General features: G+C 38.9%; 1 protein-coding gene across 6 annotated transcripts in view; it reads right to left on the bottom strand.

Annotated features, from left to right (window-relative positions):
• Nucleotides 1–23,820, bottom strand: part of LEKR1 (leucine, glutamate and lysine rich 1) — a 123,281-nt gene that overhangs the window by 91,541 nt on the left and 7,920 nt on the right. For 2 of the 6 annotated variants that reach the window (XM_006090340.3, XM_023755155.1), the window contains 2 exons: nucleotides 21,526–21,615; nucleotides 7,622–7,836 (listed from right to left, as the gene is read on the bottom strand). The exons of 1 other annotated variant lie outside the window; for it this stretch is intronic. In XM_006090340.3, the coding sequence (XP_006090402.2) occupies nucleotides 7,622–7,836; nucleotides 21,526–21,615 (305 nt within the window). Of the gene's footprint in view, nucleotides 1–7,621; nucleotides 7,837–21,525; nucleotides 21,616–23,820 lie in introns of those variants that run through there. 3 more of the 6 variants (XM_023755157.1, XM_023755156.1, XM_023755160.1) reach the window with 2 other exon arrangements.

The following is a 23,820-nucleotide window of genomic DNA, read 5'->3' on the forward strand; positions in this document are numbered from 1 at the left end:
TTTAATTTATTTGTTAACAACCCTGTGTCCACTGGAGGCATTTTTCAGAGGCCTGAAAAAGAGTGCTTTTCCAAATGGTCCTCAACCTTTTTCCTGCCTTCCCCATGTGCCCAATCACACTCCCATCAGCAGCAGCTCTCGTTTCACTGCAGAGATTCTCACTCTTCCCCAAAAGGGACAATCAGAATTTCAGAGGAGAGGTGAGGGTTTGAAAAGGCTCCCAGAGATTTGAAATGATTCCCTGAGAAGTATTCCCCACGTGATAAGAACTATACTTCTACACTAGTTCTTTGTTCTGTAAAATCTTGGTTATTCAAAATTCAGTTGTCCCAAACATTTTTGACATGTCTGCCTTACAATACTTCCGAACACAGCAGAATACTGCGAAAGTAGACAAAGCACGGCCTGGGCAAAGACATGTACAAAAGATATATATTTATTTTTTGAGATACCGTTCTTCTTCCTCTCAAGGAACTACAGTCAGCATGTACATGTGATTTTCCAGAGGAAAATGTAATGGTCAGGTGAGGCAGGCCCTGGAAGCGTCTTCCTGACAACAGAACCTGAGACTATTTCAGGAAGCAATGAGCCAACTCCCTGCAGTCTGTTCGCCATGCTGCCCTGCAGTTGTGGGAGAGCCTTGGATTTCCTAATACAGGCCTTTCCTCCGACTCCCCGCTTCGTATTCCTGACTTCTGGCAGTGCACGAGTCACTTTGAAATCATGAGAACCAGCGCGAGGCAGAAGGCCTACTCACTGAGAAATGCAGTGAGAGATGGGAAGGGGCTGGGTTCCTGGTGACATGGCTGAGCTGCCTATACCTCTTCTTCTTGATTTAAGAAACAAATAAACCCTTGTCAATTTAAGCCTCTTTCTGCAGATTACATTCCTAACTGATATAACTGGTCTAGGTGGGAAATATGTCTGGCAGGGGAAGATAATAATTAACAAAATCTCCCTTGTTTTCCCCCATCACCCTCTACCCTAGCCAGCTACACCTATTTCCTCCAACTCTTGTTTATAAACTCAGAGACACTCTCTGTGTTAATTTTATCCCAAACTGTGGACTCAATCTGGTTCTCTGAACCCTTAGTACCTACCTTTGCCCCTTCCATGGGCTGATGCTCCACACCTGACTTATGTGGCTCACCCGATTTGAGACAACAACTAACTATGTCCAGCAGAACTCTTAAGTCTGGTTTTTCATGGAAAGATCTATCCTGCTGCTCAAATCTCCATGCACAGTCTCAATTTGGCATGAGCAGAAGAGAGGTCAAAGAGGACATGTTAAGCAAGCATAGAGAGATGCATTTATGTAACTACTGACTTTTGTGAGCTACCTACTGACATATGTGAGAATTTAGTCAAGTATTTTTTTTAAAAAAGTTCTTATTCAAAGCAATATTTAATTTGCCAAAAATCAACCCAAGGTCACAACCAAAATGAAATAGCCCCAATTACTCCTAGGTCCTCCCTCTTAAAACTACAAAATCCTGATCATAACACACAAGCAAAGGAAGACTCTGAAAGATGGAAAGACGGCAGGTGGCCTTGGGACTTGACAAATACCGAAGCAAGGAGATCCCTGAGTTTCCTTATTGTCTCTCATATGTCCCAGGCAGGGTCCTTCAAAAGTCTCCAACCCAGAACTACCTACAAGCCACACTAAAAAAAAACCACACACACACACACACACAAAAAACATTCTCCCAAAAATGTCTGATCTACTTAGCTTCTCAGGAGAAGAGTGGCTCAACAACAGAAAGCATTCTTTGCAATATCTTCTCCAGCCAAACATCAACTGTAAACTGTACCTCCCCACTTCATAGCTTCATCCATAGCTTCATCAGGGCTGCAGCTGAGCAAGGAGTTGATCTTCCACACCATACCACCCCTGCCCCACAGAAACAGGTAGTGCACCCCCATCCACCTGGCTGGTGTGTCAGTGGGGTGAGTTGGAAGCTGATTTTTCATTCTCCTATTGCAGAAGTAAGCTATGTTTCCACTCCCCAAACAGAATAGTATCAGCGAGGCCAGTGGGGAGTTGAGCCTCCATCCAACCCTGCACCAATGAGTCTAAACAAAGCAGTACACGTTGGTAGAAGTAAGTACTCCACTTTCTTTCTATTCCTTGTGTCAGTGAGGTCCAGTGGGGAACTAAGCCTCCATACCCAACTGGCAGCAAAGAGGCCAAATGAAGCAGTGAAAACCAGGACTAGCAGCACTCCTAATGCTGCTCCCCACCCATATCCTGTCAGAGGGTCTCAGTAGAGAGCCTCCAGCCCACCCTGCACCAATGAGGTAGAATAAGGTGCTGAGAGACAGAGGAGTCAACACTCTGCTTCCCTATCACTGGTGCCAGTGAGACCAGCAGAGAGCTGAGCCTCCACTTACATCTGGCATCAACAAGGCAGAATCAAGTGGGGGAAGGCAGTGCTGATTGGCATTTTCCTATCCCTTGGTGTCAGCAGGGCACAGAGAGGAGCCAAGCTTCTGCCCCTACCCTGCTGCAACAAAACATTATGAGTCAGTCTTCTGATTCCCTGCCTCCCTGTTGACAGTAAGCTCAACAGCAGGGAGCTGATCTTATATACCCCTGCAGAGACACAGGCAGTGCAAGCTGCTGATCTACTTTGGCTGGAAAGATGTGAATGGGGCCAAGGGGAATAGGTGACCTTCACTCCACCAGTCTGATACAAGGCAGTGTTGGTAGGACAGTAGGAAGCTGAAAAAAACATACCCACCTGGCTATCATGCTATACCTCAACAGAGGGAGTACCTGCTAAAAATGTATGTATTCAATAGGATCCAAAGTCTCATAGGATAACCTCCAAAATAAACAGGATTCAATGGAAAATCAATCATCATGCCAGAACCAAGAAAATCATAACACTAACGAGAGAAGACAATCAACAGACCCTACACTGAGATGAATCAGATGTTGGAATTATCAAACAAAGATTATAAGGCAGTCATCACAAAAGTTATTTTTAAAAGTAATTAAATTTTTCTTGAAAGAAAACCTCAAAAAGAAAAAGAAGTTACATTTTTTTTAAAAAAAGAAGAAATTATACAACTGAAAAACACAGTAACTGAGGGGAAAAAACCTCACTGGATGGGTCAATGGCAGAGTATAATGACAGAGGAGAGAATCATCAACCTTTAGGATAGATCAGCAGAATGCACCCAGTCTGAACAACAGAGAGAAAATAGACAGGAAAATAATAAACAGAGTTTTATGGACCTGTGGGATAATAACAAAAGAGCAAATATTCATAAGTTAGGAATCTGAGAAAAAGAGAGAGGAAGTAGCTTTAAATAATATTTAAAGAATTAATAGCTGAAAACTCCCTAAATATGACAAGAGTTATAAACATAGTTTCAACAATCTTTGGGAAAGATCCTATTCTATCCAAAAAGATAAACCCAAAGAAATCCATGCCAAGACACATCATAATTAAACCACAGACTATGATGTTATGCACCTGTATTGCAACCACTAAGAAACCTATACAAAGCAATATACTAAAAATCACTATAAAGAAATCAAGCTATAACCTTAAAAATGTTCAAGAAACCAAAATAAAGGTAAGAAAAGAGAAACAGAAGAAGAGAACCAGAGAGAACAAACTACACACAAATAATAAAATGGCATACTTAAATCCAAGCATATCAATAATTACCTAGCCCTAGCCAGTTTGGCTCAGTGGATAGAGCAATGGCCTGCAGACCCAAGGGTCCCGGGTTTGATTCTGGTCAGGGGCACGTGCCCAGGTTGCGGGCTCGATCCCAAGTAAGGGCATGCAGGAAGCAGCTGATCAATGATTGTCTCTCATCATTGATGTTTCTATCTCTCCCTCTCCGTTCCTCTCTGAAATCAATAAAAATATATGTTAAAATAATAATAATTACTTTAAATGTGAATGGTCTAAATACACCAATTAAAAGAGACTGGCAGAGTGGACTTAAAAACCCATGATTCAACAATATGCTATCTACAAGACTCACTTCAAATTCAATGACAGAGGTAAGTTGAGAGTAAAAAAATGGAAAAAATACAATGTAAACAGTTTATTAAATATGCAGTAGTGGCTATATTATTATCAGATAAAGTAGACTTCAGAACAAAGAAAAATACCAGAGAAAACCAAGTGCATTATATGACTAAAAAAGGATCCATCCACCAGGAAGGCATAGCAATCCTAAATGTGTTCACACCAAACAACAGAGCTACAAAATTGTGAAGCAAAAATTAAAGAACTCAAAGAGAAATAGACAAGCCCACAATTAGAGTTGAGGACTTCCAATATTGTACTCCTAGCAACTGATAAAATCGTTAGACAGAAAATCAGTAAGGACATATTTGAACACAACAGCAGCAGCAATCAACTGATCTAATTGACATCTATGGACTACTTCATCCAACAGCAGCAGAATATACATTCTTCTCATACTCACATGGAACATTCACCAAGGCAGACCACATTCTGGGCCATAAAACACATTTTAACAAATTTTTAAAAATTAAAAACATATAATGTCTGTACTCAGACCACAACGGAATTAATCTAGAAATCAAACAGAAAGCTGGGAAATCCCAAAATACTTGGAAATTAAACAATACACATTTGTGTGTGTTTTATTGAATTTATTGGTTCACACTGGTTAACAAAATTATATAGATTTCAGGTGCACAATTCTACAACACATCATCTGTACACTGTACTGTGTGTTCACTACCCCAAAGCAAGTCTCCTTCCATCACTGTTTATCCCCCTATACCTTTTTCTACCACCCCCCTTTCCCACTGGTAATCACCATACTGTTGTCTATGTCAATGAATTTATTTATTTTTTTAATCCTCACCTGAGGACATTTTTCCATTGATTTTTAGAAAGGGTCAAAGCGAGAGGGGAAGACAGAGAGAAATAACGATGTGAGAGAAACATTGATTGGTTGCCTCCTGCACGTGCCCTGACCAGGGCTCAGGCCGGGGAGGAGCCTGCAACTGAGGTATGTGCCTTTGACAGGAATTGAACCCAGGACCCTTCAGTCCAAAGGCCTACGCTATATCCACTGAGCCAAACCGACTAGGGCCGTGCTTGGCAAACTGCGGCTCGCGAGCCACATGCAGCTCTTTGGCCCCTTGAGTGTGGCTCTTCCTAAGCCTTAGGAGTACCCTAATTAAGTTAATAACAATATACCTACCTATATAGTTTAAGTTTAAAAAATTTGGCTCTCAAAAGAAATGTCAATCGTTGTACTGTTGATATTTGGCTCTGTTGACTAATGAGTTTGCCGACCACTGGACTAGGGCAATTTTTTTTTCCTTTTTTGTTCGATCCCTCTACCCTCCTCACCCAGCCCCCACGTCCCTAATAGCTGTCAGCCTGCCCTCTATCTATGAGTCTGTATCTATTTTGCTTGTTAGCTTATTTTGTCATTAGAGTCCACATATGAGTGAAGTCATATGGTACTTGTCTTTCTCTAACTGGCTTATTTCATTTAGCATAAGGCTCTCCAGATCCATGCATGCTGTCACAAAGGGTAAGATTGCCTTATTTTTCTGGTCGAGTAGAATTCAATTAGGTAAATGTACCACAGCTTTTTTACCCACTCACCTACTGATGGGCACTTGGGTTGCTTCCAAATCTTGGCTATTGTAAATAACACTACAATGAACATAGGAGTGCATACATTCTTTCAAATTAGTGTTTCAGATTTCTTCGGATAAATTCCTAGACGTGAAATCACTGGACCAAAAGGTAGTTCTATTTTTAATTTTTTGAGGTAACTCCATACTGCTTTCCTCAGAGGCTGCACCAATTTGCATTCCCATCAACAGTCACGAGGGTTCCCTTTTCTCTGCAGACTGCCAAATTTGTTGTTTGTCGATTTATTAATGATAACCATTTTAAAAACTACATGGCTTATATACACTGAGTGGCCAGATTATTATGACCACCTGACGTTTGTAGGCAAATTAGCTCTAATTTTCCGCTGAAGTTGCTGGAGGGCCAGATCATTATAAACGTCTGAATAGCACAACATACCTAAGTATCATTGCTGATCAAGTTCATCCTATCATGTTGATGGCGTATCCCAATGGAGATGGCTTCTTCCAACAAGACAATGTGCCATGCCACGGTGCTCGTATTGTGCAGGAGTGCTTTCAAGAACATGAGGGAGACTTTACCTCGCTTAGGTGGCCCCCACAATCACCAGATCTCAATCCAATTGAGCATTTGTGGGGCAAAATTAAAAGAGCCATCAGGCAGCTGGTTCCACAACCATCAAATCTCACAGAACTGGACAGTGCTATTCATCAGGTACGGTGTCAGATTCCTTGCATCACCTTTCAACATCTCGTGGAGTCAATGCCAAGAAGAATCGCAGCAGTATTGAAGGCAAAAAGTGGCCCAACTAAGTACTGATGGGGTGGTCATAATAATCTGGCCACTCAGTGTATATTACATACATTAAATAAATGTATCTATAATAAAGGTAAAGGCACAATGAAGAATATGCACCAAATCATTAAAAGTGGTTTTATCTCCAGCAAAAAGCAATCAGCAGGATAAAAAGGGACTTTCTTGCCTTTTCTCCCATATACATCTTTTACTTTAAGTGTTTATGTACTTAAACAACACATAAAGAAAGTAAAGTGTAAATAAACACCAAACAAAAGAATCTCTGACAGGCAAGAAAACCACCAAATTTTAAATTGAATACTTCAAGTTTTTTTTTTCCACTCAAATAGTATGAAACACTTTGTTATTCAGATTTGAAATTTAAAAAACTATAACAAAATTTTCTTGGTAAAGAACTACAAGATATTGGACTCAATTGACATTTAATGTAATTATTAAAATTTGTAATAAAATGTAATAGAAGTACTTAATCCTAAGAGATTTAAGAAAGTTTCTATTTTTGTAAAGACATGATGATATTCATTAAATTCATTAATTCAAGGTTTACTAACACCAACTGTTGATATTTTAAATGGAGAAATATTCATTCATGGGAAAAAGGTAAAGCCATAAAACTCCAGCAAAAAAACCTTCTCTTAGAAGTGTCTGTACAAGTTCATTGAAGTGTCTTGAGGCAGACTAAATGGATTAGATTTGATAGTGTTAGGAACCTATTATTTAATTTTTTTCCCAATTTCCGTGACTTAGAATCACATGCCACTTTTAATGTCCTGGCATCCTTTTCAAGTCATAAAAACCTTATCCTGTAAATCTAAATATTCAAGGCCATTTAAAACAAAGGTTAGGCATCAGAAACTGCCAAAACTCACCTAGTTTTTGACAGACAAATCTTCTTAATGATAAAATTAAGATATACATGGGGAAAAATAAAACTTAACCTATCTCAACTTATGGCTACTAAATTAATTGGTTTCTAATCATTCTGAGAATAAATATATGTCTAAAAGAATGCTCAAACTATAATTAATAATTATATTTATTAATTATTGATAATTAATAAAAACTAACATGTATTCAAGTATAAATTATACCTAATACAGAGAAATTCTAGAAGAACATTGAAAGTCTATTTATTGTCTGTACTTTTCTTCAGACTAAATAAATAATAGAAAAGAATAACATATTCCAACCTTTCTGTTTTGGAGTCATTGTCAATTTTGTATTGTTCAAAATCTTGGCTAAGAGAATGTAGCTTTTCTTGAAGTTTCTTTTCACGTTCTACACTTCCTTGATAAAATTTCATCTCTTTTTCCATCGCTTTCACTTTTTCTTCCATAGCTTTAAACTCATGAAGAATTAGATAGCTCACTCCACAGTACTTACAAACCTTTTCTTCAGGGGGCATCTAGAAAATAGAATATACATTTACTAAAATGGTATTTTTAAATTCTGAAGAAATGAAGTCCAACAGAAGATGTTATTGCAATATGCTTGTCAAATGAAGTAAATGTATACTGTACTATGACATGGAGTGATAATTATGACACTGCTTATATCTGAATAAAATTTTTTAAATTGCCATGATATTGATTCTGACACAGAATCTTGGAATTAGAAAAGAATCCTTCAGAGTAATTATTTTTCCATGGTATCTCTAAGAAAGACTTGCTCTTGAAATATTTTCCATAAAATAAAACAAAAATGATGAAAACATCGTTACAATTCTTGTTTTAAGATGAGTTTTCCATGGAGTGGGAAGAAAGCACTGGCCTTTCACTGCCAACTGCACCATGATTCTGGAGATGCCTCTTGGCTTTTTCCGATCTTACTTTCCTCATTTATAAAATTAGGCCATTGAAAGAAATGAACTCTCAGTTCCTGTTCAGTGTTAACATTTTATGATTTTTGCAGAGTTTTACATTCTATCATAAAACCACAAAGAAGAAAAAATACTTTGGACCTAATCTCTTCTCCCTAAATTAGTTCTTTCCCCTCAGGGAGTTATGGTTGTACTCATTTTATAGATAAGGAAAGGGAGACTATTGAAGTTTATAACCAGCTGGTAGGTGGAGACGTGAGGATTAAACTCAGGTCTATTTAAAACCAATACCCACGTCTGTAACCATTTGTATCATATTTATCTACAAAGTGGATGTCAGCTAAATCCTCTTACTCTCTTCAGATATAATGTCCACATATCTCTGGACAACATTGGGGAGGTGAAAACTAGAATTTTAGTAAAGTCAAAAGAGAGGTAATTATTTTTTCTATCTCAAGTACATAAATATTTTCAAGTAGCCTTTACTTGTCTTGCTATTCACAAAGGAAAAGAGACAGCTTCATTAAATATTTGCTCCAGGGCACTAAAAAGAAAACAACACTTGGGTTATAAGAAAAGTACTTACTCCTAATTAACCTCCCTCAAGACTGTAGAAATGACTCCTGTAACCAAGAGTGTGGCCACCTTATCTGCTTATCAATGCTATTACACAAGACTAGGTTAAAACAAACTAATAATAAATTTTTATACAGTAAAATTTTGCACATTTAAACTTTAATAATAAAAATGTCAAATGTTAGAATGGTTATTATCAACAAGAACAAGTAATAACAAGTGTTGGAGAGATTGTGGAGTAAAAGAACTCTCATTCACTGCTGGTGGGAATGTAAATTGGTACAGACATGGAAAACAGTATGGAGGCTCCTCAAAAAATTAAGAGTATAGCTATCTACCCAAAAAAATTGAAAACACTTATTCATAAAGATAGATGAGCCCCTATGTTTATTGCAGCATTAGTCACAGTAGCCAAGACAGGGAAACAACTGAAGTATCCTCCGATACACAATGGAATACTATTCAGCCTTAAGAAAAGATGAAATGCTGCCATTTGCAATAACATGGATGGATCTTGAGAATATCGTGTTAAGTGACATAAGTCAGAAAAAGTTAAGAACCATATAATTTCACTCATGTGTGAGATATAAAACTAAAAGCAACAAATTAACAAACAAGAAAAACAAACAAACAAAAACTCATAGACACAGGTAACAGTATGGTGGTTACCAGAAGGAAGGGGGTTGGGGGACTAGTCAAGGTTCAAGGGGGTAAAATATATGGTGATGGAAGATTATTTGACTTTGGGTGGTGGGCACACAGTGTAATATACAGATGATATATCATAGAATTGTACATTTGAAACTTATATAAGCTTATTAATCAATGCCACCCCAAAATATAATACTGTAGAAAACCAATGAATGACTTCATCAATCATCTAACTGCCACTGATACCAAAAGTGTAGATTTAGAAAAGAACAGGTTTGAAAAAAATCATAAAGATAACCTGGTTCAAGCCCTGGATGTGTTCACTGAGTTTACTCCTACCTAGATAAGTTTTCAATACCCCAGATGATGGAAAACTACATTGTAAAGCAGCTTGTTGCATCTTCTGACGGTTTGTCTGTCAGGAAATTTTCTCATGCTGACCCCAAATCTGCCTGCCTAGAGTGTCCACTGGCCCTAAACCTCCTAGTAACCATGTGGAACAACCACAGGCCTCTTTCTTATATTAGAAGACAGCTATAAGGAACATTCCCTATCTTGTTTTCCCAGGTCAACTTCCAATTCCTACAGCTGTTTCCATTACGACATGGTTTTTAATTTCTTTCACATTCTAGATATTTTTCTCTGAACTTGTTCCTGGGTTCTACATCTGTTTCAAGTATGGTACCCAGAACTGCCTACTTCAGAGTGGCTTGTCTCACTGAAGCAGAATAAGCGAGTACTCAAACTTCCCTCTTTCCAATATCTCATTAGTAGTATCATTAATAATATCTTCTAATGCAACCCTAGATTATAGTGATCTCTTATATTTTTAGCAATTATGTTACTACTAGAGGCCCGATGCACAAAATTCATGCATGGGAGGGGAGGTGTCCCTCAGCCTGGCCTGCACCCTCTCTAATACGGGACCTCTCGGGGGATGTCCAACTGCCGGTTTAGGCCCACAGGAATCGGGCCTAAACCGGCAGGCAGCCATCCTTCTCGCAATCCAGGACCGCTGGCTCTTAACAGCTTGCCTGCCGGTCAGCCTGATCCCCCTAACTGCTCTCCCCTGCCAGTCTGATTCCCCTAACTGCCTCCCCTGCCAGCCTGATCCCCCTAAATGGTCTCCCCCTGATACCCCTAACTGATACCCCTAACTGCTCTCCCCTGCTGGCCTGATCACCCCTAACTGCCTCTGCCTTGGCCCCACCACCATGGCTTTGTCCAGAAGGAAGTCCAGTCTAATTAGCATATTACCCTTTTATTAGTATAGATTATATTCTATATCTGTCTTTTATGTTAAATAAAGCCCTTATTTAAAAATACTGCAATGCAAAACCATGTCTCGTTATACTGAATATACCAATCCACTCCTTTCCAGCTTTCTTACAGATCTACCTTCCACAGTCCTGGCTGTTCTATGTGGTAATGTGACTAAACGCCCTCCGCTCACCCACCCTACCCATGGCTGGCAGGTGAAAGAGGATTGGACATCACACCCAGAAGAACTAAGCCCTAAGCTGGGAATGATCCAAATAGGCCTGTAAGTGTTGAAGACACAGACATTTAGGAAACCTTTAGGGCTAACTACCCAATTATCTTTGCAATCAGCCTACATTTATTCATATTGTCTTCAGGAATATTATGACAAAATTTGTCATATGCCTTCATAAAGTCCATATATTCTGTGGCTACTCCAGTTCCTGGACCTAGTAACTCTAGAATTCATGGATAAAAAATGTTGACTATGACCAAGTTGAGGATAGAAGTCCACATCATATCTATCTCCATGGTTGATGCTGACCCATTACTCAGCATATTTTGGGTATAACTCTTCAATTTGTTATTCAATTACCCAATTATCTTTGTAAGCAGCCTATATGTATTCTTATTATCTTCAAGAATATTGACAAAATTTGTCAAATGCCTTCAAAAGGTCCATATATTTAATGCCTGCTACTGTCCCTGGATCTAGTAACTCTACACAAAATGAAATAGAGCAAAGTCTACCTTCTGGTTCTCTTAATGAACATAAAATTGGCCCAATTTTATTAGTTCTCTAATACATCCTCACAAATCACCCTTTGATAGTATATTTGGAATCCTGCCTGAAATTGAAATTGCGTTCACTGGTTGTAGCTTATGGTTGTTTTATACATTGAATAGCATTTGTATGTTATCCTCTTACTCTCTGTGTGTCCTCAAAGATCACCTAGAGTGGTTCTGCAATCCCATTCAAAGGAATATAACTCATCCACATCAAGAGACCTAAACTAATTCAGAGCAGATGGATATTTTTTTGCAATCCCTTTGCCCATTGTGAGTTTTGGTTCCTTCTCATCAATTTGAAAATTATATTGCTTACTCCAAGGCACCTTCATCCTTAACCTTTTGCCTATTAATCACAGTTCTTGCCTTACTCCTGGCAAAGCACCCTATCCTTAGTCTAAAGAAAACTCTTGCTGGGTGGAGCGTCTTTGCAGCCTGATGTACAAAACAGAAGTAGCATAAACTTCACAGTTGTGAAAGCTATTAGAATGTTACTCCACCCTAGCAATTATGGAGGGAAGCTAAAATAAGTGAAGTAAAATATTTTATAGAACAGGTCTTCTGAAAGTTCAGCAAAGAAAGCCAAAAGATGGTATCATTATGATCTAGGAAACAAGACAATCAAATTCTAAAATACTAGGCCCATATGAGTAGCTTCCAGACTTCATCCAGTACAACCTGAATCACTAAGTGATCTATGTTAAATAAGTATAATTAACAAAAGTTTTCAATGCTATTAAATTGTAAATAATTTTCTGTATGTAAAACTGCAACAGGAAAAAAAGTAATAACACTTTCAAATTCTTGGTGTCTATAGAGCCTAATTACTTAGGGCATTTCTGTGAAATTTGAGAAGATATGATATACTATAATTATGTTCCCAAATGAAATAAAAGTTATATTTTTTGTGAAATATAATTTGTGCTTCATCCTTATAACTTGGTGTTATATCATCTTGTTTTGTAAGTAAAATAATGACATGCTGTCATTCTTGACAAAATGGCTGTTATTAGCAGGATATCTTTGCTTTCTAGAAGCTGTACTTTGGAAGAGCATTAACAAATGCAGTATATTAAGCAAATGCAGTGCCATTTAAAAAATAAATTTTAAAATAAACTTCTCAAATGCAGTATTTGTACTTCTTAAATTATAGTTATTTAATACAAAAATGCACATTTTTAAAAGGTTAAATTGTGCTTTGAATCCTTTTCAAAACTCCTGTCTGTGCTTCAACTAGAAAAGGCACCCAGTAACCCCCTGCTGCCCAACTGAGGCATTCTCTGCTCCAAAAATTGTTCCTCCCTCTTTTGTCCCACATGTCCAATGCTTACAATGCTTGGTTAAGGAGAAAAGAAACCATAACAGCAATATAAACTGTTTCCCCTTCCAAGAGGATCTGCATTACAAAGATGCCTTTACTCAAAAACAGTGAATGTCTGGCTAGAGAATTTCACTCAGATTGGGAGAACCATTTTGAGACAGAACAGTGGACTTTTTGAGCCACACAGAGCACCTGACCATTTCATAAGCCCATTAGGATCCTTTGTCATCAATAAGTCAACTTGCTGTACCACAATTTAAAAATCAATTCAGTAAAAAAGCATCTATAAAAACCCCCACACCTGCATTACACTTAATGGTGAAAGAGGGAGTGATTTTTCCCCTAAGATAAGGAGCAAAGCAAGGATATTCACTCTCTCTGCTCTTACGCAACATAATGCTGGAAGTTCTAGCCAGAGTAATAAGGCAAGAAGAGGAAATAAAGGGCAGACATATCAGAAAGGAAGAAACAAAATTTTCCCTATTTGAGATGACATGATTGTTAACCCTGAAAATCCCAAGGAATCCTATCCTATATAATAAAAGCCTAGGTAGTGTCACGCCCTCGCGTGACGTCGCTACAAGATGGCTGCCACAAGATGGCCGGCAAGGGAGGGCAGTTGTGGGCGATCAGGCCAGCAGGGGTGGGCAGTTGGGGGGGACCAGGCCTGCAGAGGAGGGCAGTTGTGGGTGACTAGGCTAGCAGGGGGGCAATTGAGGGCAATCGGGCTGGCAGGGGAGCAGTTAGGTGTCAATCAGACTGGCAGGGGAGCACTTAGGGGGCAGGCAGGCAGGCAAGCGGTTAGAAGCCAACAGTACCCGATTGTGAAACAAATGTCCGACTGCTGTCAAACATCCCCCAAGGGGTCCCAGATTGGAGAGGGTGCAGGCCGGGCTGAGGGAAACCCTCCCCGTGCACAAATTTCGTGCACCAGGCCTATATAATAACAGCCTAATATGCAAATCGACCGAACAGCAGAACCACCGGTGGAACGACTGTTATGACACGCACTGACCACCAGGGGGCAGATGCTCAACACAGGAGCTGCCCCCAGCCCGCAAGACCCAGCCCAACCAAGGCAGGTGCAGTGGGGGCCCCCCCATCGCCCTGCCGGTCACCCCACAGATGGGCCCTGATTGCTGGCCAGGCCTACGGACCCTACCCATGCACTAATTTCGTGCACCGGGCCTCTAGTTCACAATAAAACTCCTAGAACTAATAAGTTCAGCAAGGTTGATGATTCAAGATAAACATACAAAAACCAACTGTAGTTCTATATACTAACGATGAACATGTGCATGATGAAATTAAAATTACAATTGCTCAAAAAATGAAGTGCTTAGGTATAAATCCAACAAAACATGTACAGGACTTGTACGCTGAAAACAGACGGTAAGAAATCAAAGATCTAAACAAATGGAGAGACATATTCATACTGTGTTTATGGGTTGGAAGACACAAAATATTGAAGATATCAATTCTCCCCAAATTTATATATACATTTAATGTCTTATCAAAATTCCAGCCAGATTTTTTTTTATAGAGAGACAGGATTGTTCTCAAATTATATGGAAAGGCAAAGAAACTACAAAAGCTAAAACAATCTTGAAAAATAAAAATAAAGTGGGAGGAATCATTTTATCTGATTTCAAGACATATAATGCTACAGTAATAAATATTGTGTGGTATTGGCAGAAGGATAGACAAAAAGATCAATGGAATAGACTAGAGAACCCATAAATAAATCTATATAAGTATACTAAATTGACTTTTTTGGAAAAGGTGAAAAAGCAATTTAATAAAGAAAAGATAGCCTTTCAACAAACAGTGCTGGAATAATTGGATACCCATAAGTTTAAAGAAAAGAACCTCAACCTAAACCTTACACCCTATACAAAAATTAACTCAAAATGAATCATGGACTTAAGTGTAAAACATAAAAACATGACTTTAGAAAAAAAAAATCTAGGGTAAAATCTTCAGGATCCATATGAAGCAGAGTTCTTATACTTGACTAGAGGCCCGGTGCATGAAATTCATGCGGGGGGGGGGGGGCGCAGGCGATCCCCTCGGCCCAGCCTGCACCCTTTCCAATCCGGGACCCCTCGGGGGATGTCTGACTGCCGGTTTAGGCCCGATCCCAGGTATCAGGCCTAAACCAGCAGTTGGACATCCCTCTCACAATCCAGGACCACTGGCTCCTAACTGCTCACCTGCCTGCTGGCCTGGTTGCCCCTAATTGCCCCCCCCGCCCGCCGGCCTGGTTCCCCCAACTGCCCCCCCAACCTGCAGGCCTTTGTTGTCCCTCACTAACCCCCCTGCCGTCCTTGTCGCCCCACACAGCCTGTTGTTCAGTCGTTTGGTCATCCCTCACTAACGCCCCTGCTGGCCTGGTCGCCCCATGCAGCCTGCTGTTCAGTTGTTACTGTAAGGGCATCCTGACCAATTTGCATATTACCCTGTTATTAGTATAGATACCAAAAGCATAATCCATAGATGGAAAAACTGATAACCTAAATTTCGTCAAAATTTAAAACTTTTTCTCTACAAAAACCCTGTGAAGAAAATAAAAGGATAAGCCACAACTGGGGGGAAATATTTGCAAATCACATATCTGACAAAGGACTACTATCTAGATTATATAAAGAACTCATAAAACTCAACAGTAAAAAAAAAATCAAATTTAAAATTGTCAAAAGACATGAAGAAATATTTCACCTAAAAGACTATACAGATGCCAAATGAGCACATGGAAAGATAGTCAACATCATTAATCATTAGAAAAACGCAAATTAAAACCACAGTGAGGTATCACTACACAACTATCAGAAAAGCTAAAACAGAAACTAATGACAATGCCAAATGCTGGTAAAGTGCAGAGAAACTGGATCATTCATACATTGCGGGTGAGAATGTGAAATGGTACAGCTTCTGGAAAAGTTTGGCAGTATTTTAAAAAACTAAACATGCAACTACTGTACAAGCTAGCAATTGCACTCTTGGGCATTTATCCCAGGAAAATGAAAACATATGTTCTCATAAAAACCTATACGCAAACATTTATAGCAGCTTTACAAGTAATTGCCAAAAACTGGACAAAACCCAGATGTTGAACAGGTTAAATAAACTGTAGTACATTCATACCATGTAATACTACTCAGCAATAAAAAGAAATAAACTATTGATACATGCAATAACCTGAATAAAGCTCCAGAGAATTACAGAGTGAAAAAACTAATCCCACAAGGTTACATCTTGCATGATTCCATTTATGTAACATTCCTGAAATGACAAAATTATTAGAGATCAAATCAATGGTTGCCAGGGGTCATGGATTAGGCCTGGGGGATAGAGTGGTGTAGGTGTATGAAGGGGGAGGTTGAGGTGAATGTGGCTACAGAAGGTCAACAGGAGGAATCCTTGTTGTACAGAACTGTTTTATATCTTAATTGTATCAATGTTGATAGCCTGGTTGTGATACTGTAGTATTGTTTGCCAAATGTTACTTACCATTGGGGGAAGTTGGGGGAAGAGTACATGGGATCTCTTGGTATCATTTCTTACAAATGCATGTGAATCTACAATGATCTCAAAATAAGAAGTTTAATTTAAAAAAATAAGCCAAGTTTTAAAAATCAATCTGGGACTAAAATACCAAAGATTATTCCATAAACAAATTTTATTGAGCAATTTCAAGAAATGTTGGCTTCATACATAAACACACCTGTGTTTATCTACATATACTTCCAAAGTATATTTCCTCCAATACCTACTTTTCCACTGGGAAACCCCACCTTAGTAAACTCTGTGACCTTCCATAGCTAGCCAACAAAAGTATTTTGGACTATAAGTTCACAAATGCAAATTTGTTTCAAGAGTCATAGTAACATTTTTTTAAAAACCGTTTTTCCTAATAACCTATCTTGGATAACAATATCCAAGTGAATAGTCTCTCCAAGAATTACACAGCTTCCTACTTCTTCTCTCGTTAGGTTTTAAAACCGCAGTTGCTTAAAAACACAGCATACATACCTCCACACACATATACACATATCATTACTTTTCCAGAACAATAATGTTGACAATTCTATGACCATTTTCTCATTTTTTCCCCCTCTATTTTAACTCAATACAAAATCTGGCTCTAGCCACAGTGGCCCAAAATGACCTGGAAAATTAAGTTTATTTTTCCTGGCAATGACAATCTGTGCTTGGAAATATAAAACTGTTATTCTGAATAAATTTCAAAGTTTCAAAGTACTAAAATTACTATACCGAAACAGGACAAAATGAGCTGTTGCTGCTAGAGAAACGGACTGTTATCCCAGAAAGAGCAGTGTGCTCTCCAACCACTTCTGTTTTATAAAATAAACAACTCTGGTCTCTTTATTTTACTTTGTGTCCTCCGGTAATAAATATCTTCCCTGAAGCTAAATTCCCATTACAAATGTTCATTTTCTCACCAGAGAGAGAGAGAGAGAAAGAGAGAGAGAGAGAGAGAGAGAGAGAGAGAGAGAGAGAGAGAGAGAGAGATCAGCTTTACTTTGCAAAATAACTGATTTTTCCACTCATTTGTTGCAGTTGTTTTGATTTCTGTGTATGTCCCCAGGCAAAAACGACAAAAGGAAAGTTGTTCACTGCTTTTTTTTCTAAAAAAAGGGAGTCCCCTATGTCTCTAAAATAGGTAGACATTCAAGAGAAGAAGGAATATAGAATTATTACTTTGCTGATCTGTGTTTTAATTGTGGCAATAAAATCCTAAACATAGAACTGTACTCTCAGTACAAGTGCATTCTGCTCTCAGAAAGCTGGATGAACATTCTAGCAAAGCTGCTAGCTTCCAGAGGTCAGAGACAGGTTAAGAGTCAGCTCAATCTAGAGGGAGAACAGATTTAAAGATCTGATCTAAGTACATACAGAAGGAAACTGTAGAGTCTGGCAGCAAAGGGGATGAATGTGGTCTTGCTATCCAGCCCTTGGGCCTGTTTTACATTTTGTGCCACCTGGGGAGATAGAAGTCTGAGATGTATTTTATGCTCAGTCAGAAATTGTGATAAAAAGCAAAAAGACCTAGGAATGAAAGTCAAAAGATTACCTTATTCTTGCTTCCCTATGATTCCCTAAAAAGATGAGATCAAGAGGTAGCTGATTTTAACAATTTTAGTCTTCTAGTCGGGTAATGACTTCTCTAATTATAGCTTATCATCAGCAGCAGCATTCTTCTCTATACTTCCCCTTCGGTGGCCATCTGCTCCACTACCTCTAATTTTTCTTGCAACTTTTCTACTACTACCAATTTTACTAGTAATAGCACAGTGTAGTGCAGTCATTTTCATGTTCTTTATTAAGTACCTTTCATGTAAGTTATCAATCACCCTATTTCCATATCACATAGCAAAAGTATAGAAAGAAATAAAGAGGAAGGGCTCCCCTCACCTTCTCTTCCCTGATTTCTACATTAACCTTCCTTGCATGCACAGAGAAAGAAAAGAAGAAAAAAAGGAAACACACAGCAAGGGTTTCTCTAGAAAGAAGAACCAGCATAAAAACTAACACCAAAAAAGTTAACAGAAGAACAAGGTAGGGGCACTGATCCACCCACCTCATATTCTTTTTTTACCCAGTAAAGAAATGGAGCACAATTTCCAAGCCACAATGAAAAAAAAATTGTTTTCTTCATTTTAATAATGAAGTATCTATACTAATAAAAGGGTAATATGCTAATTAGACCAGATAGTCCGGATGTCTTCCAGACGTCCTTGTGGACGTCCTTCTGGACAAAGCCACGGTGGTGGGAGCCAAGGCAGAGGCAGTTAGGGGCGATCAGGCCAACAGGGGAGAGTGGTTAGGGGTGATCAGGCTGGCAGGGGAGAGCGGTTAGGGGCAATCAGGCAGGCAGGCAGGTGAGCAGTTAGGAGCCAGCGGTCCCGGATTGCAAGAGGGTGCAGGTGGGCTGAGGGATCCCCCCCCATGCACGAATTTCATGCTCCGGGCCTCTAGTTAGTAAATAATTCTAATCCAAAGTATTCTCATTACCACTATACGCTATATGCAAGGGGGCAAAAGTAAGTTTATAGCTGTTAGTACACAAAACAGAGTTCATTCTTGTATTATTTATTAACTAGAGGCCAGGTGCACGAAATTCGTGCACAGGAGGCGGGGGCGTCCCTCAGCCCAGCCTACACCCTCTCCAATCCAGGACCCCTTGGGCGAAGTCCAACTGCCGCAGGGATGGAACCTAAACCGGCAGTCAGACACCCATCTCGCAATCCGGGACCGCTGGCTCCTAACCGCTTGCCTGCCTGCCTGCCTGATTGCCCCTAACCACTCTATGTGCCTGCCTGATCATCCCTAACCACACTACCTGCCTGCCTGATCACCCCTAACAGCCTCTGCTTGCCAGCCTATTCACCCCCTATCTGCCCCCCTGCCGGCCAGGTCGCCTCCTAACTGCCCCCCTGCCAGCCTGGTCACCCCTAAATGTCCAGAAGGAAGTCGGATGTCTGGAAGATGTTACCCTTTTATTAGTATAGATTATTGTATTATTTTCCATATGAACAACTGTAAACCTACTTTTGCTCCACCCTGTATCTATTTAACATGATTCTGTTTAGAATGAAGTATGCAAGCTGACTACATACTGCCTGATCACTAGACAATTTAACAAGTACATTATGGGCAATCTAGATAAATCAAACACAGTTAAGAAGTTTTGGAAAACAAATAACTGACTTATTCTTAGACGGTGCTTTAAGGGGCTGTGGGCTGCATGTACACATTTTGGTTGCTTCATAATCAAGTACCCAGAACAATGCCTGGCACATATAGGCACTGGGTGAATATTTGTTGTAGAACTGTATCTAACTTAGATTTGAAAAAGTGCAAAGCTGCACTTTATATTCTAAACATTCAGCAGGACAAAGGTACCATGAGAACACTTGTCCAGGGCCTTAGGCAGCTGCGCTTCTAGACTCACTCTTCTCTGCACTGCATGGAGAGCTGCTTGCCATTCCTGCTTTGAGAATATAACTGCAGATTTATGAAATGCTTGGTTTCAGCATCTTTAAACAATTTACTTATAAAGTACCTTAAACATGGAAAAAAACATTCTACAACTCTCATAAAAACCTTGCCAAAATAAATACATACTTTCTCATATATTCAAAATATTTACATTGTTAAACATTCTCTAACTTGGCCAGCTTTTTCTCACCAGTAAGCTGTTCCCTTAGCCTAGCATGCTCTATTGCCTATCTGTCTATAGCAATACTCTGCCTTCAAGGACCAATCCCAGTTCTACTTCCTGCATAAAGCTCCTCCCTTGACTATCCCAATACTTGGGGATTCCTGTCCCTACCTCCTCCTTTCTTATAAGCTACTATCTTATATGACATTTAAATTATACACTGTCTTTTAGAGTTGTTTTTTTTCATCTCATTATAGATCCTCTTCCTGACAGATGACTGGAATCTGAAGTATGGGAATTGTTTCTTGCAGATGGCTTTGTTTTCTTTTCATCTCTACCACACAGGGTAGTATATGGAAGGAATTCAGTTGAGGGAGAGAGGAGGGACATTCCATGTCTACAAACACATAAAAGCAGCATTTCTCAGGTAAGCATAGCATAGCTGAGCTCTCTTTGTGCTTTCTATCTCTTACATCTAACTTGAAAGGTAAAGCAAATTAAATGCAGAGGTTGAAAAGGTCTTTTCTGGTAATTGGACTTCCCTTCCAGTTCCTGCAAGGCTGCAGTTTATATAAATCTGAAGAACCTACAGTAACAGTAAGCATCAAGTTAAATCAATGGTAACAGGAAGCCCAAAGCAACATGAACAAAGAATAAAAGCATATCTGAGAGCTGACTGCAATCTTTCAATTAAAAAATAACAGACTGTTAAGAGTTGACTGTAGATTTACTGAAAAACCTGAATGATTAATGATAGCTAAGGTCTGAGATTTAATTCACAATTTGTCGATCAGTTTCAAAAAGATATTTTTAAAATTATACTGTTAATAATATATGCAATGCCAAACTAAATATAGGAGTAATGAGTTTGCCTGAGGACAGATATGAACTAACAGGGAGAAGAACAAGAAAATCTGAATTGTTAACTAGATTAAATGAACTGATATATATATGAAAAGGCTTAAAACAGTACCTCGTGCAAGAATTAAGGTGAAATTGAAATAGACACTAATATAGAGAGACTTCAAAACTTAGCATCATAAAAAACTACAAAGCTAACTATAATTTCTGTGGTGGTTTACTACTAATTATTTGTTTTGCAAATACAGACTAATGATCATTTAAAATTTTAAACAGACTCATTGATTTCAGTTTGGGTTTTGTTTTTTTGTTTTTTTAAAAAAAAACAACTTCTTTCTGCAAAGCTGCTAGAAAATACCTAAATATTACTATCAGGCTCCACAAACACCTGGTCAAATACTGTGCTGAAACTGTATATCTGCCTTTGTTCACAGGTCAAATACTCTGCACTGAATTGAATTCCACAATTCTGACCATTAGGATTATTCCCTTCCCCACTCCATCAATTCATTACAGATGCCCTGACCAAAATAAATACAGAACCTCTGAATTCACTTCCCCAAATTTAGAATTATCTACCTGCTCACATGTTTCCAATGTTATTTTGTAATAACACAATATAATATCATACCTTTTGGATTTCTTCAGGTAATGCATGCATGGGAACGTGACGATCCATAATTTCCCAAAATACACTGAAGGAGCTCTGAAGTAAAATAATCTAAAAATATTGATGGCAATAGTCAGAATTGAATAATGTAAAAAAATTCAAATTAAGAGATATAAATTCTTGGTAGTATTGGAAGAAGAATGGTGATAACTCTTTAAACAGATGTTTATTTCATCAGTGTTAAACAGTACAAGTGGGGTCTTCTCAGTTAGTTATTAGGCCAATAGAACAGAAAAGACCTACAGAGACTGCTGATACTAGCTGCAAATATTTTCTTTCTTTAGAGACATATGCAATACTTTCCACAATAAAGAATTTAAAAAATTTTTAAATGTATACACACTTAACAAAAAAAAAGAAATTAATAGTTCAATTGTAATTTCTGTGGTGGTTTAATACTAATTATTTGCTTTGCAAATACAAAATAAGGATCATAAAATTTTAAATGGAATCATTTATTTCAAGAATATTTTTAAGTTTTTTTTTCTGAAAAGCTACTAGAAAAATGTGTAAATATGGTATTTTAGTTTGGCAGACAAGAAAAGCAACTGTGACATGAATGTAGTTTAAAAAAATATATGATCAGCTTAAATATGATATGCAGGCCCTGAACAGAAGAAACATCAAAGTATGAGAAGCCAAGTGTCAATTTTAACTAAAAATTAACATTTTTATTATTTTTGTGTAGGTATTTTACTTTTAATAGATTTTCATTTTATAATAAAATAATCCATATATATAAAAGCCTAAGCGACTATTAAGACTGAACAACAGAGGAGCTGCTCAATGCAGGAGCTGCCCCCTGGTGGTCAGTGCACTCCCACAGCCAACCTCCCACAGCCAGTCAACCTCCTCTGGTCCCTCCCCCCAGCCAGCAAACCTCCTGTGGTCCCCCGGCTGCAGCTAGCAGGCCCCACCCGGCAGCCAGTAGGCCCCCAGGCCCTGGCTGGCAGCTGGCAGGCCCCACCTGGCCCGGCCCTGATTGGGACTAGGCAAGATGGTCCCGATAGGCCCTGATCGCCGGCCAGGCCTAGGGACCCCACCTGTGCATGAATTTTGTGCACTGGGCCTCTGGTTCTATATAACACTCTATCACTACATTCATAAAACCACACAGAATGGGAGCATCTGGGTTTTGTGTGTGTTTTTTTTAATCTTTCTCAAATATGGAGGAAGAATAGACAGTCCAATTTCATGAGTGAGAGATGTTTATATATACCCAAGGAGTGAGGGGGGGCAGCAGAGTAAAATGATATAGGCCCAATTCCACAGCAGGGAACAAGGCCTAAGGGCCAACAGTTGTAGACAAAGAACAATCTAGGAGAGGAGTATTAGTGAAGGCTCCTGAGGTGGTTTGCTTTTGATCAGGGTAAGATTTTGACAGGAGAGGCCAAGAAGTCTGAGATAGCAACTCCAGCCTTTCCAAGGTAGCAGGTAAATTGTATGTGACAAAAAATTTTATAGTAGCAGTATTTTTTGTTTTAATTATGCAACTATTGGTAGAAAATAGGATTCCCTCCCTATCCCATTAGCATAAAATCCCTTGTTTTAATGAGCTGCTGTTTACAGCAAATAATTAATGATCTGTCTTCCCATATAAATATTGTGTGTGTGTGTGTGTGTGTGTGTGTTTGGTAAAGTTAACTGCAGCTGGCTGTGGGGTAAAGTTAACTGACATAGTTAACATTGGCCCACATGACCAAGTACATAATAATGTGATGTTTGGCAGACAGACTGTCACCGTAAAAGGCTCATTATTCTCATTTCTGCCATTTTACAATGGACTCACCAATAGTAAAATAAGATGGCATCAGCTTAATTAAACTCTATTGGGAGAATTTCTCCTAAATTACCACCCACAAAATTCCACCCACAAAATTATTTGAGAGCATGGATCTAGTGACAGTGTAAACAAGGCAGTTTTGATTTAGAACCTTGATTGTTTGTAAATCTATCCCAACTTTGTGGTCTTATTCTACCAAAGGAGAAGAATTGGCAGGTTCTGATTATTGAGGGAAAATTAAAAATAAAATATTCTGCTAACCCAGAAAATCTCTCTGTAGCAGATAGCAATTTCATTATTGAATATGCATTTAACCAGACTGTGAGGCACATCACAATCAATCTGCTAACGAGATTACAGAGACAGAAAGAAATCCCACTTTTTATACAACCAAGCAGATACAATCCATTACAGTGCCAGCGGTTCTCAACCTGTGGGTTGCGACCCCTTTGGGGGTCAAACGACCCTTTCAC

The sequence above is a fragment of the Myotis lucifugus genome, unplaced genomic scaffold, assembly GCF_000147115.1.
Source record: "Myotis lucifugus unplaced genomic scaffold, Myoluc2.0 scaffold_70, whole genome shotgun sequence".
Classification (NCBI taxonomy): Eukaryota; Metazoa; Chordata; class Mammalia; order Chiroptera; family Vespertilionidae; genus Myotis; species Myotis lucifugus.